This window comes from Schistocerca cancellata, chromosome 6, assembly GCF_023864275.1.
Source record: "Schistocerca cancellata isolate TAMUIC-IGC-003103 chromosome 6, iqSchCanc2.1, whole genome shotgun sequence".
In the NCBI taxonomy this organism is placed as follows: Eukaryota; Metazoa; Arthropoda; class Insecta; order Orthoptera; family Acrididae; genus Schistocerca; species Schistocerca cancellata.
The window spans coordinates 478,349,774-478,365,174 of NC_064631.1; the positions used below are offsets into that span (position 1 = coordinate 478,349,774).

The window sequence follows — 15,401 nt, forward strand, 5'->3', positions numbered from 1 at the left end:
AGAGGCTTTGAAGCCCTAACCTAGTCTCAGCAAATAAATTCATAAATAAATAAAAATAAGGGAACACTTTTGTTAATAAATTTCAGAATCAACGCAATAAACACGTTTTCACGTGTGAATAAGTCTCAGTGAGTCGAATATACATTTTCGGTTCTCACAGGAGCTCATATTCTTCATGGTACCATAATAGGAATTGATGGTTGGCACTTATGGTCGCTCAACGGCGAGCTTATCTGCAATAGGTATTGAGGGAACTGCTTCATAAAGCTGCGCTACCTCACATACGATGTGGCGATTTACATAGTTCATGTTGTATAATTATTGTTATGCCACAGTTCTCTTGAGACAGTGAAGTTACAGATCATGTCGTAATTTCTTGGTACGGACAACCAGATGAAAGAGAAGACTACATTTTAATTTACACTGAAATAATTAATATTTCTGTGAGTCTTACAGAGGATGCTATTGTAGGGCAAAAATATGTACCTGTGGCTGCATTTTATTTCGGCAACAGTGGTGAGGGCCTAAAGATGAAGTCATAAGGGAATTCGAAATCGATTACAAAAAAAATTATATATATATACAATAAACACAGCTAAGAAGAAAATACGTATTACAATAGCCTGTATTCTTGAAAACGGTGACAACATGCCTCATATGATACACCACATGGTATGGAGGCATATTTACGAAGATTCTCACACACTGAGGAGAGGGCACTGGCCATGGATTGTGACCAACATACAGGTCGACCTCCAGTGTTTCAACGTTGTCGTAACGGGATCATCGCCAATTCGACGCTGAAGAACCTGAAAGAGTGTCTACCGGTCCATGTTGACGGTTCGACTCAATTTTCTTTGTGTGGTAGATGACATCATATCTCCACATCTACTTTATCTACCGGTACATCGATATCGGCAAACAACCTGACGGTAAATGGCGGAGGTACTTCTGGTACCACTAACTGATCCCCCCCTTTCCGGTTCCACTCGCGAAAGGCGCATGGGAAGAATCATTGCTTATTAGCCTCTGTATTAGCTCTAATTTTTCGAATTTTATCGTCGTGGTAATTTCGAGAAAAGTATGTGAGAGAAAGCAATGTGTTGTCCGACTTTTCCCGGAATGACATGGAATGTATTCTCAGCTGCGAATACGAATAACTATCATCTGTATAAGGCAATGACAAGAATGAAACATCGTGCCAAACCGGGACTCGAACCCAGATTTCCCGCTTTACGAGAGTGGTCATGTTAGTCATTTTGGCTATCCGTGCACAACTCTGGAACAGACCTAAAATTCCATCTCTCGTCGTTCCTGCTTCATGAATTGCACTTCCACCCTCTTTATGTAATTCCCGTTCAATTTTAGAATTAAAAATATAACAAGTATGAAATGTCAGAACTAGGCACTGCATCTACACTCCTGGAAATTGAAATAAGAACACCGTGAATTCATTGTCCCAGGAAGGGGAAACTTTATTGACACATTCCTGGGGTCAGATACATCACATGATCACACTGACAGAACCACAGGCACATAGACACAGGCAACAGAGCATGCACAATGTCGGCACTAGTACAGTGTATATCCACCTTTCGCAGCAATGCTGGCTGCTATTCTCCCATGGAGACGATCGTAGAGATGCTGGATGTAGTCCTGTGGAACGGCTTGCCATGCCAGTTCCACCTGGCGCCTCAGTTGGACCAGCGTTCGTGCTGGACCTGCAGACCGCGTGAGACGACGCTTCATCCAGTCCCAAACATGCTCAATGGGGGACAGATCCGGAGATCTTCCTGGCCAGGGTAGTTGACTTACACCTTCTAGAGCACGTTGGGTGGCACGGGATACATGCGGACGTGCATTGTCCTGTTGGAACAGCACGTTCCCTTGCCGGTCTAGGAATGTTAGAACGATGGGTTCAATGACGGTTTGGATGTACTGTGCACTATTCAGTGTCCCCTCGACGATCACCAGTGGTGTATGGCCAGTGTAGGAGATCGCTCCCCACACCATGATGCCGGGTGTTGGCCCTGTGTGCCTCGGTCGTATGCAGTCCTGATTGTGGCGCTCACCTGCACGGCGCCAAACACGCATACGACCATCATTGGCACCAAGGCAGAAGCGACTCTCATCGCTGAAGACGACACGTCTCCATTCGTCCCTCCATTGACGCCTGTCGCGGCACCACTGGAGGCGGGCTGCACGATGTTGGGGCGTGAGCGGAAGACGGCCTAACGGTGTGCGGGACCGTAGCCCAGCTTCATGGAGACGGTTGCGAATGGTCCTCGCCGATACCCCAGGAGCAACAGTGTCCCTAATTTGCTGGGAAGTGGCGGTGCGGTCCCCTACGGCACTGCGTAGGATCCTACGGTCTTGGCGTGCATCCGTGCGTCGCTTCGGTCCGGTCCCAGGTCGACGGGCACGTGCACCTTCCGCCGACCACTGGCGACAACATCGATGTACTGTGGAGACCTCACGCCTCACGTGTTGAGCAATTCGGCGGTACGTCCACCCGGCCTCCCGCATGCCCACTATACGCCCTCGCTCAAAGTCCGTCAACTGCACATACGGTTCACGTCCACGCTGTCGCGGCATGCTACCAGTGTTAAAGACTGCGATGGAGCTCCGTATGCCACGGCAAACTGGCTGACACTGACGGCGGCGGTGCACAAATGCTGCGCAGCTAGCGCCATTCGACGGCCAACACCGCGGTTCCTGGTGTGTCCGCTGTGCCGTGCGTGTGATCATTGCTTGTACAGCCCTCTCGCAGTGTCCGGAGCAAGTATGGTGGGTCTGACACACCGGTGTCAACGTGTTCTTTTTTCCATTTCCAGGAGTGTATATCTCCAGCGGGATACAAATTCCGACGCCGTAGCTAACCTTACAATTCTAGAATTAAATTTGTTAAGAAACAAATTTAATACTTGGCGCTTTGGCCATTTTTCCCCGTTTTTTCTTCGGTACCAAGGAACTCTACTGCACACAAGACCTGTCCCAATTAACAACACGCGTTCAGAATGTTCGGCATGGGTAAATCAATCAAGCAGGAGGTTTAAGTCACGCAGTTGAAATTATACGATTTTCCTCGTATAAGATCTGACTGGTAACACTAAATACAATAAATAGAACCTAACAGGACGACGATCTGACAAAATAATGGTAACTAAAAGCGAGGGATACCAAACTGGAATAGAATAACTGTTCGCTTAGGCCCTCAAATGATAAAAGCAGCAGTTACATAAAAGAGTTGCTAAATTGTAATTACCATCACTGACCGCTAAGGCCTTTAGAATGAGGAAAACAGCAGATGCAAGAAACAGCTAAGAGATTACAATTATATAACTTGGAGGGTAGTGACCACAGTGAAGTTGGTGCTGGTCGGTGTAGAATAACAGCAACAAAGGTACTACGGTCCAAGAGTCCCATGTGGCGGCGTACAACGCTGACAATACTGTCCACGGCCCTGGAACGGACTAGAGGCGCGTCTATGTCTGGCAACCACTAAACAGTCAACACTGCCGCAGTTATACTGCTCAGCGAGTTGAGTAACGTTATAGTACACACGCACTGTGGGTATCACAAAGGATGGTACAATTGAGAAATAATTCCAGAAATTGTGCCTGGACTAAGAAACCTACACATCCAGAAATTTACAACTAAACTCCTCTTATCCCCAATTTACAGAGGAACTGGGAACGAAGCAGGCGCGGCAATGAGACTCTTACATGATCGGAACAATCACAATTACGCTCGCTTGTAAAAGTTTGATATATCCTTTCAGACAAGAAGTGGGTTTCTTGGAGCTAAAATTCACACTAGATGAATAAGGAACAAGGCGTCTTAATTGCGCGGCCATGAGTCAGCTACCACGCGTAGCTAGTTACGACACGCGCAAATTAATCAGTCCCAGAAGACCTGAGTGAACTCTACACTAAGAAATACGTTGTTTTGATGCAAACTTTTCAGTGCCCAAAGTCAGCTTGCCTTACCACAAATTCGAGCCACATGACCCCATTGACATCGATAGAGGAGAACGGCAATGCCCAAGAATCACCGGTCGCAGTTCATTATTCCCTGCGGCAACGCCTCCTTACCCAGATTGCGAAACCACCACCACAGCCCTACATAAACAGCGCACTCTGTACAGTGGCCGCCAACTCATGTGGTCGAGATGGGAAATTTGTAAAAGGAAATGGACGGCATGGTGCTGACGATCGGGGTATCGGATACTTCAATGAACTGTGGCATGAATAAAATCGATGTGACTGTTCAAGCAATTTGTTTCTTTAATAACTTCAGTTGGATTCATTATGGTGTATATTTTAAGACATTTGTGCATTAAAAAGTAGATCACTCTATCGACAACACACATTAAAATGCAGATAACCAACATCGACCTACAAACAACACTATAGAACTGAATACTCAACTTTATAATTTCTGTGGTGGCGTAAGCTGTGCCAGAACACAGGTCGACAAAGATGTAGCGCGAAGACCGATAGTAGGCGCTAGGTCCAGCTTGCCTATCACTAGAGAAGCCAGAGACACGCCGACAACCAACAGTGCGCCAACAACCTCTCGACAGCACGTGTTTATTCTGACGTCGCTGACTGCAGGGCCCCAGTCACTGGATCACTGACTCACTAACTCACCGACTTACTCAGGCTACGACAGTGCATAGCAGGTTAGAGGCTAAATTATGTATTAGTAAGATTACCGATTTTGCCTGCGAGAGGACTATCATGATGAGCTTGTACCACGAACATGGACTCTATTCAAGATAACTAAATGTGCCAGTTTATGTAAATGAAGAGACATATAAAGTCATGAGTGCATTTATGTTGTAAAAGGAGGATACCGGACTCCCATGACCACATACTCTCCCTGCTTCCTTACGATACAAGACTCTACAATTTCTTTTTAACCCAGGGTGAGTATTGTCTTTTTAGAACAGAGCATGTAGGTAGCTACGTACCGAAAGTATCTCATATCACGTTAAATCCAACAAAGAAATAAAAGAATTTGCAGACATGTTTACAGAAAGCCAACTTGCTTTATTCTATTTAGTACTATAGTCCTATTGTCTTCCACAAATAAATTAAATGATATCAAATTGATGTATCTCTCTATAGCATTTCACTAGCAATCTCCCAAGATTAATTTTGGGGATAAAATTCTAGACAAACACACATTTAGAAAGAATGTGTTAGAGTTTCCAGAGTTAAAAAAAAAAAGAAAACAAAATGCATGGCAAACAGTTGGCATAAGATCGGAAACGATAACTCACAGATCAAATGAAGAAATACCCGAGAAATCGAATATTAAATCAGACACATAATTTTCATGGATCTACCAGTCGTATTATTCAAAATTCGACGGCAAGTACGCAATCAGTGTATGGTCGACTACCTCTGAAGGGATCTGTTTATTTCTTCAAAATAATTTTCATATTTTAAAAGTTGAGTCTAATGTAACATAAACCGGAATTTTGGTTATAACATAAAACTGCTTAAATTTCTTGTCTCTACTCATCTTTACTTTTTGTTTCCTGTTAATAAACTGTGCGTATCGATGAAACAAAGAACCACACTTATCTGCAGTCAGGAACTATATTATTTGGGCGCTATTTAGTTGAGTTAATCACACATGCATATGAAAACATCTAATCACATGCGTTTAGACACTTCTCATAAACAGCATAATCAAACAATTGAGCTAACTGCATCGAACCATGAGGTCGAAATACGTCGATTTAGGGAGCTACTGTCTCATACGAGACGATATTTTAATTAGTTTGAATTCGGGAATCATTACTTACTTTCCCGTAGTCTTATCCATAGAAAATGGAACTATAGATTCATGTTTCACGTCAACTATAGATTGCTGATTATAACAAAGACAGCTCATTCAATTTTTATTTGAAATTACTGCTCTATATTTTTTAATGTTTTTATCATCCGGCTAAATTAATAAAATGTAAACTTAAGTTGCAGGAAAGAGGAATTGAGAATGTCTGAGGCATTACCATTTCTATAATGATGACCTAAGTTATACAGAATATTGACCTTCATCCTTAATGGCCAATACATAGAATATGTGTAGAATTCATGGTAACGTCGGCATTACGACTTATAGATGGTTTGACGGTGTAATAATTATATAACGATCCATCCATTTTGTTAAAAGACGCTGCCTGAACAGAAAAGGAGAGGCTGTGGCGGGGGGGGGGGGAGAGGAAGGAGGGAGGAGGACCAGAAAATTATTGTGAGTGACAAGAAGAGAGGCAGTGTGTGCCGGCCATGTTACGTCAGCCTTTGTTTTTGACGTAGCTTTATGGTAATGACATTGATTTCTGCTATCTTGAATTTCGGCCACTGTGTGTAACAGCGTACTTTTAGTCCGCAAATGGTAAATAAAGTAGGAGAAAAGCACAATACGCTGTATTTTTCTTTTATGTTATCAATGGTAGCACAAAAGCCGACAAACATGAAGAAAATCCTTGGCCTTACAGAATAAGCAACACGCACAATGGTCGGAATGATAAACATCCTCGAAAGTTGTAGATTATGAGATCTGCTTTTTTACGTTTTAAACATCGATGTACCAGCAGCCAGTTACGTAAAAGAAGTTTAATTTTTTAACCCTTTTCCGGCGCTTAGTGCCCGTCTGTAGAAGGTTATACCTATCGTATTATTAGCGAAAGTCAGTACTATGGATATAACCTTCTGAAGAAGGGCACTAAGTGCCCGAAACCAATAAGGAAACTAAATTTCTTTTAAGAAACTCATTGCTGATTATTTCGATATATACTGTACAACTAGAGTTGTTATGTTTACGTTTTAATGGCGGCTAGTTCACTTGTCAATTAAACTTAAGCCTGGTCCCAGTCATTGAGATTGTTCATAAGAAACCCGCAAAGAGAAAAATTGTCCTTTGACAGTTGTCCACAAGGAACTCCATGCTGTGGAATAGCAACGCATCTTGTATAATCTCACCTTATCTTTAGATCAAGCGCCTCTAGCGGGCAAATCCTTGCAAACTGCAGCGATGCCTTTACGATGAATGAAAGAGACGGGCGATTACAGGCTGTTATGCGAAGCGTGCCGTGGGGAGCAAGATGACTGGCTGTCTCGGAAAGACCGGGAGGGTGCGGCCGTGAAGGGTCTTCCGAGGCGCCACCAAGGCCTCCAACGGTGACGTAACTGCCTGCCTGCCCATCAGCCCGCTAACTGGAGCAGCCGGGCCGAATCCATCGCATCGGCGACCCGCCCAGGAGTGCAGCTCCGGTATATATACTGGACAGCTGGTTCGGCAGACTCACTCTGCTCTAACCGTCCATCTCCTGCACAACATGAAGGTAAGACAGCCTCCAAGGAAGGCCGTGGCGCACGAAACTAGTGTACCTAATACGCTGCTACACTTAGATCCGTGTACACGACGTCTGACTAACTGATTAACAAACTTAACAATAACAATAGTGGTAACAATGATAAGTACCAACCGTAGTGTCTGTTTAAAAGTACACGTCGTCATGAAATTCATTTTGTACCCTAGGGCATTAATGACACATCTTTCTCCTATTAGGTATGACTCAAGCCTGATGTCTATGAGTTAACTTCATAATCTTGAAACTTGCCAAAGCTTTAGTACACGTAATAGAACACAACCAGTACTCTACATCCCATATTCCTTAAGGAATCGAGCTCCCATGTATAAAACAGCATCACACGTCTGATTATTTTGACATGAGTTGACCTGTTTTATGTAACGCTAATTTGTCACGAATGTCAATGTTTATGATGTCATATCTTCTGAATGATGTGCGATGTTACAATTTTGCAAGTACATTCAATGGTTTACCGTCGGAAAAATGTGTTTCTAACATAGGAACAACGAAGTAATAATTTAAAACGCCATGCTTGATGCTGAAATTTTACCGCTTCAACAGCGAAAAAGTACTAAGCTATAAACTTTTTACTTCCATTATTTTCTGGGGGTGTTATTGAGAGCAAGTTTCGAAAAGATTTGAAATTATGTCTAAAGCTTCTTGGAAGTCACTACGTGTTCTTATTTTCGGATACTAGATGAGCAATGTTTGGGTTTGTGTTAATCCTCAACTGGGAGCGCCGATTTTCATATCACGAGCGAGCGCGATGAGTACTTTACACAGATGTAAAGGATAGCTATCTTTATGTTACCAAGATAAGCACATCTGAGCAATGTCACTGTTTAATTTTAGTTTAACTAAACAACGATAAAACAAACTTATATGACATGAGCAGAATCACTACTTAAGCAAACAATAATAAAATAAAGTTTCATTGTATCTGTTGTTGCGTTCAATCGTTACCGCACAGTAATGACCCACTCTGATCATTAAACAGCGCAATGCATCAAATCTACGCCCAACACTTACTCAATTTCTAATTATTTCGTAGGAAACTGCCAGATTAGGAAATTGTGCTGCTATCTCGGAATCTGCTTCCTTTTCTTGCACGGAAAGAAAATTTTTTCTCACCTGGCTCTCTGTTTATTTGCATTACTACTGTTCACTTACGTGTATAACAACACAGATTATCACTGTGTTAGCTGAAGCAGTAATGAAGGTACAGAAGCGGGCTGGCAATTATAGAACAACAAACGAAAGGTGTAAAACAATGTTATTTGTGGTTGGTGCACTTATACATAGGCGTGTTCGCTCTAGGGTTAAACTTTTAACGTACGTTTATACCTCTTTATGAGCAACGACCTTACCGCAATGGTAACATCGGTTCCTACCAGATCACGTCAGTTATGCTTGGCTAACACATGGATAGGTGACCGTTCAGGTCTGCCGAGCGCCGTTGGAAGGCGGTGTCCTCTCAGACCTTGTGACGCTAATTGAGGATCTACTTGACTGATAAGTAGGCGGCTATGGTCACAAAAGCTGACAGCGATCGCATGTCCTTCCACATCCGCATCGAGTTACGCCTAGGCTGAGGATGAAATGGCAGTTGGTCGATACCGCTAGGCCTTCCATGACTGTTTGAACAGAGTCAGTCATGCCCCTTAATAAGTAGATTATGCCACCATTTTAATTTTTTTAATTCCGACAGTAAATATATGAAATGCGAAATTCAAACTTTTGTTGCCCCTGTTAGTGATTAAATAAGCGCTTTCAAACTGAAATTTGGCGACCAGGAGACCACGTGACGTCTTTAAGCGTTTAGCAATACAGAAATCAAGCCACTTATTTGTTTATAAAACCTGACATCTTCACATGAAGGAGACGCAGCGTTGTGTATTATCTGTTATAAATGAGACACAATCCACTAACAACTATATGATAAACTGTTTCAGTTGACTAACAACTATCTTCAGATCTACAGAACAAACAGAATAATTACAGTTCAGTTTACGTCAAAACCCCCTAGAGGTTGTTAAAGGCATGAAATTTTATTACATATTAAATCGTTACAGTAAAGCAACTTACCAGACTTGTGCGTGTGTGGAAATGTAGTATGGTCTTATACTGTGTTTAGTACTTAATGTTTTAATAGTGAAATCATGTTTTTAATAAAGTTTGGAATGGTTTCACATATACGTAAAGGTACTTTTCCTGTTCATTCTGTAGGTATGAAAATGACTGTTAGTCAACCGAATGCTGTTGGCACCTATTTGTCATTGGATGGTATTGCGCTCAAGATTATGCAAATGTGAAACTATTTATTTATTTGTTATTTAATTTTTAATAATATTTGATGTTTATAGCATGCAGGCAGCAACATGTTAAGTGGTTCATCTGATGATTACAACGAATTTCTATGAGTACGTAGAGAGGGCATAATAACTGAAAATTTATATGTATGGTTACAGTCATTTAAAGCCTGTAACGTCAATTCTACGGAGATCATTGGGGGATCTTCCATGTTGGAAACACATCCTTAGCTTTCATGTTAGCTGCGCCTGACGCAACTGCAATTTGTGTACCACTGTCTCCTGGATGCCAGAGGGTGTACATTTTAGCACTTACGACTTCCTTCCATGGCCTTTTCTCTCAGGCTTCTTACAGTGTGATGCACGTACTTACCTTAAAATCAGGATTGTGGAGAGATGCGCTGTAATCGATGATCGGCAAGTTCCCATTGTGGATTGCGTCCCTTCCGAGAAGATCCACGTTCTAATTTTGTTGCAAGAATCAGCGCGCTGGAATTGAATATTGTATGGAAATGAAATTTGGACAATAAGAAGATCAGACAAGAAGAGAATAGAAGCTTTCGAAATGTGGTGCGAAAGAAGAATGTTTAAGATTAGAAGGGTATATCGAATAACTGATGTGATTGTACCGAACCGAATTAAGGAAAGAAGAAATTTATGGTGCAACTTGACTAAAGGAGAGATCAGTTGATAGGACACATCCTGAGGCATCAAAGAACAGTCAGTTTGGAAGTGTATGAAAGTGAGCGGCATAAAAATTGTAGAGGGACAAGGGACGAATGCAGTAAGCACGATTAAATGGTTATAGGCTGCAGTAGTTACTAGGAGATCCAGCAGCTTGCTCAGGATAGACTAGAGTAGAACGCTTAATCAAATCAGTCAACACAGAAGCTTATTGTAGTAGCATATGACCCAGTCATTTTCACCTGTATAGAATAGGAGGCTTGATCCAATGTTTCTGTGTTAAGGTTTCAGACTCCTTCGAGATAAGATTTCTGAAACTTATTTATGTATTTCCACTTCAACAGGTTCTTGTCCTCCTGAGTACGCTTGTATTGTCGGTCGTCGCTGAAGCACCGATCGACCGGTCGTACCTGCCTCCAAGTTCTGAGTATGGACCGCCCTCGGCCTCCTCTCTCAGTTCTCAGTACGGCGCCCCAGCAGCCAACGGCCTCAGAACTCAGTACGGTGCTCCTTCAGCCAATGGCCTCAGCACTCAATACGGAACTCCTGCGCTGACAGGCGCTGCTTTTGGTCGCTCAGGCGCTTCCAGCCAGGGTCCAGCAGCTCGCGTCTCCTCCAGCTTCGGAAGCGCCACCTCCAGGAGGTTTGGAACAGGCAGGAGGATCGGCGGTGGTCTCTCCACTCGCTACGGCGCTCCTTCGGCGGTTGGTCGCGCCACTGGCTTTGGAGGACTCAGTCTGTCCACACAGTACGGCGCCCCGTCCTACACTGGTGACGCGCTCTCCACTCAGTACGGTGCGCCCTCTGGTAACGCTGGTGGCCTTTCTCCTGTGTACGGAGTACCCGGATATGGCTACGGTCGCGCTGGAGCCCAGGAGGATCCACTTGCTGTAAGATTTTGGATTAACTTATCTTAAGGTTTTAGGTTTACGTATGACGCTACGTTGCACTGAATGTGGTAAAAACATTTTTCATTTGGCTAAAATGAATGTTGTGGTACTCACAATCCAGCCTCCAAACTGGTCAAGTAGCTTAATGAGTAGGATCACCAGTTTTCCTTGATGACTAAGCATTCTGGGCATAATTTCTCTGATAACCAGAATTACTTTTGAAAAAAAGTATGAATTACTGTGCTGGTAAACGTGTAAGTTATTTGATACAGAGACAGCTGAGTAAAACTGAAAGTACTCAGACATTTCTCTGTTTACTTATTCTGATGATCAATAAACTGACACACAATACTTTTAGCGCAACGAAATCTGACTTTCAATAATCCCTACAAAAGAATGGCCGTAACACTAACCTGTACCTTTCATGAATCACTTACCGGTATCTCACAAAAATCTTCGTTACTCGAACTACTACAATACAGCGAGCGCCAATACTGCCAGCTAAATAAAAGATTCTAACTACGGAAGGCACTAACTACTGATAGGCATAGTTAGGAAATGAATGATTGTGATTGAGAACAAACAATGTATTTACCATAATAACGTTCAAAAGTCACAATATATATATATATATATATATATATATATATATATATATATATATATATATATCAGTTCATGATATCCAGTATTACAAATTTCCTCCTTCTGGCGGACACACGTCCATGTCGTACGCTCTCAAAACTCCGCCATCTCTCTCCCCACATCCACCACTGCTGGTGCTTCACCTCCAACTGCGCAACGCTACGTGCTGTTCACATCCAACTGCCCATCACTACATTAGCGAATGTTCCAACATTGCCAACCACCCACAGATCGCACACAGCACACTCAGTGATTTTCACACAGAGCGCTACGTGACGTTACCAAAATAAAAACCTAAACAGCCTACTTACACTTTTTTTCAAAGTTAAAAGTCAATACCATCAAAATCAGGCATAACACTTCATCCTAAGAGGCCTTTGAGTCTAATTGTGATGCACAGAGTCAATTACTTGTGAAAGCTTCTAGTCAATAGCACTTAATGAAATAGACTCAATACTCACTGTTTTGATTCTTTAAATATTTTGGAGTACTGTGCATACCATACTCCGTTAGTAAATCTAAATGTGGAACTCTTAATGTTAGTTACTTATGTTTAATAAAGAGAACTAGAAACTTAATTTTACAGATTATTTTTAAACTTTTTAACAATGTGTCGTAGAGTGATGCATGTAAATAGTACAAATAGGGATAAACGAATATTTTCACACTAAGGAAGCAGGGTATGGTGACCCACAATTATAATATTACGAATTTATGTGATATCTCTGCAATGTTATTCCATGTTGAAAACCGAATAGTACCATCAGACAGATAAATTAGATGAAATCGATTGAGAACTGAATAATATCATGCTATTCATTTCTAATTCGATTTCATCTAACTGACCATCTGACGAAATTAGTCATGGCATGCTATTTAGTTCCAATTGGATTTGATCTAAGTGATCGCTATGTTACCACAAGAATCTCAAAGTTCTGTTTAATCTTAATTTCTTATACATAACTTATGATTCATTTTGAAATAGAAAATAAATTTTCGAGACGGACTGCACATAAAAAATACTGTTTTAGTGTTGTTTCTTTGATAGATTCAGATATTTACGCAGAATTTCTGTTTCATCACAATGTTACAGTCAACAGTTAGGACATGTACATATGTCTGTTCCAGGAGCCAGCCAACTACGAGTTCAGCTACTCGGTGCAGGACGGCGAGACGCTGAGTGACTTTGGACAAGAGGAGTCCAGGCAAGGGGAGAGCGCCCAGGGCCAGTACCGCGTGCTGCTGCCCGACGGCCGCAAGCAGATCGTCTCCTACCAGGCGGACGAGGGCGGCTACAGGCCCACCATAGAGTACCAGGACACCGGACTCACCGCCTACTCCGCCGGCGGAAACGGCTACGGCAGGGGGCGCGCTGGGGCTGGAGCTGGAGCTGGAAATGGAGGATACCACTACTGAGGAGACTTTTACACTGTACAACCTCGAGGAATCGAATGTTCTATGAGTAGCTACTATATTTTGTATATGCTACAGTACGTATCTCTGTGGGTAAAGTCTATAATTTTTTATATATCTGAAGAAATATCAGTGTGAGAGTGATGTAAATACGTATATATTTTTGTACATAGTGACTTGAATAAACAGGAAATCAATTATACATCTTAAAATATCTTATTTTCCTCCATGTTTTCCAAAAACACTGCAGATTATAAATGGTGATAAAAGTGACTATTATTTTCACGTAATTTCACTTTTAGTCATATAGCTTGGTGAAGGCATACTGGTATCAACAGAATGTAACAAGGAAACCTCACAGCGGTCGTATATTGTGCAAGTTGTAATCTGTTGACTTTTCAAGGGGAAACCTCTGTCCACCAATGAATAGCACTGATTTGGAGCTCCATCCCTGGAGCAGCGTCATCGAAGTTTCATCAGGTGTTTTCTGTATCCTTATCAGTGATACAAACACTAGCCATCATTGGAAAATTGTCGCAGATACGACTGTCGAACGCTTAGTATGGGGAGCATGACAGTAAACTGATAGTTTTTTAAGACTGAACGCATGACCAGAAATTCGTGGTGTTTGTCGCTGGTGAACGTCTAAATTAAAAAAACAGTTAAAATATGGTGATGCCTAAGTGTTTCACGTTGCTTCAAGAAACAACACAAACGTCTCACCATTAACTACACTGCAAATGTGGTTTGTTGTTGTCACTTCCAACTTGATTGTAAAGTTTATACTGGCGCTATAGAGATTGACGCACATGGTGAATGGTGAAATAAATGTGTCTGTTTGTTCAGTATTTCAGTCAGTGGCTTTTGTGTGGTATGATTTCCTGATATCCTCTGATATCACTTGTGTTGCATCACTGTAATCTTCATAGTAGCCGGCCGCTGGTGTTCGAGCGGTTCTAGGCGCTTCAGTGTGGAACCGCGCGACCGCTACGGTAGCAGGTTCGAATCCTGCCTCGGGCATGGATGTGTGTGATGTCCTTACGTTAGTTAGGTTTAAGTAGTTCTAAGTTATAGGGGACTGATGACCTAAGATGTTAAGTCGCATAGTGCTCAGAGACATTTGAACCATTTTTGAACCTTCATAGTACCCCACAGAAACAAGCCAATAAGCGGATTGCTATGTGACAAACGCCCTCTACCAATATATCGATTTGGAATGAAGAAAGGAAGATGAGAGTTTAACGTCCCGTCGACAACGAGTTCATTATAGACTCAGCGCAATGTCGGATTATGAAAGGGTGGGGAAGGAAATCAGCCATGCCCTTCTCATACGAACTATCCCGTTATTTGCCTGTCCATCGATATGGCTATGAGGCGTCTAGGGTATGTCGGTCATTAGCTTCGAAACGGCTTGGAGAGTTTTAGTTTTACTGAAACATTATATGACGAACTTATCGTGCTACATCACCCAACAAGGTAGAAGGAAAAATGTAGTCGAATAGTGCAGTAAGTCGGCATTGTGTAGGGCCCATGAAAGTGATGGTAAATTATCTCAGTCCAAATATTCACTGTGAGACACATGTTAACATGAATTTTGGTCGTCCCAAATCTGCGTTCTCTTCAGTTTCTTTATGCTGTCTATAGGGAACGTTCAGTCATCTATTATGTGCATCACAGTCTAGAATTGCGGTTGGAATGTGCATCACTGTAAACATAATTGTAGAAACTGTACTCACTGTGGGTAATCCATCGCTACTTTTGACTGGACATCCCACAGTTGCTATGGATAAAATTCTAGTTTATGGACAACTCTCCGCATTCTACCAACGATTGCAAAATGTGGCGAGTGTTGAAAGGCAGTTCCTCTATGCTCCAAAACAACCTCCTTAAAAAGCAATAATTCAAATCGATCGTTAAGCATCGCATCCTGTTTTTGATACCTATTAGCGAATGCACAAAATTGATACACTATTGTGATCGCTTATCATATGTAAAGTGAGTATCTCATTACCACACGCTACCACTGCACATTAAGAAAAATTTATAAGCATAGAAAAGACGAATTGTTGCACG

At 42.1% G+C, this 15,401-nt stretch overlaps 1 protein-coding gene across 1 annotated transcript; it reads left to right on the plus strand.

Annotated features, from left to right (window-relative positions):
• The first annotated feature begins 7,273 nt into the window (after positions 1 to 7,273).
• On the plus strand, positions 7,274 to 13,532 carry LOC126088594 (pro-resilin-like). The gene is made up of 3 exons (XM_049906797.1): positions 7,274 to 7,357; positions 10,725 to 11,270; positions 13,044 to 13,532. Exons 1-3 carry the CDS (start codon positions 7,352 to 7,354, stop codon positions 13,329 to 13,331), a joined length of 840 nt encoding a protein of 279 aa, XP_049762754.1. The 5' UTR covers positions 7,274 to 7,351; the 3' UTR covers positions 13,332 to 13,532.
• Positions 13,533 to 15,401: the final 1,869 nt, after the last annotated feature.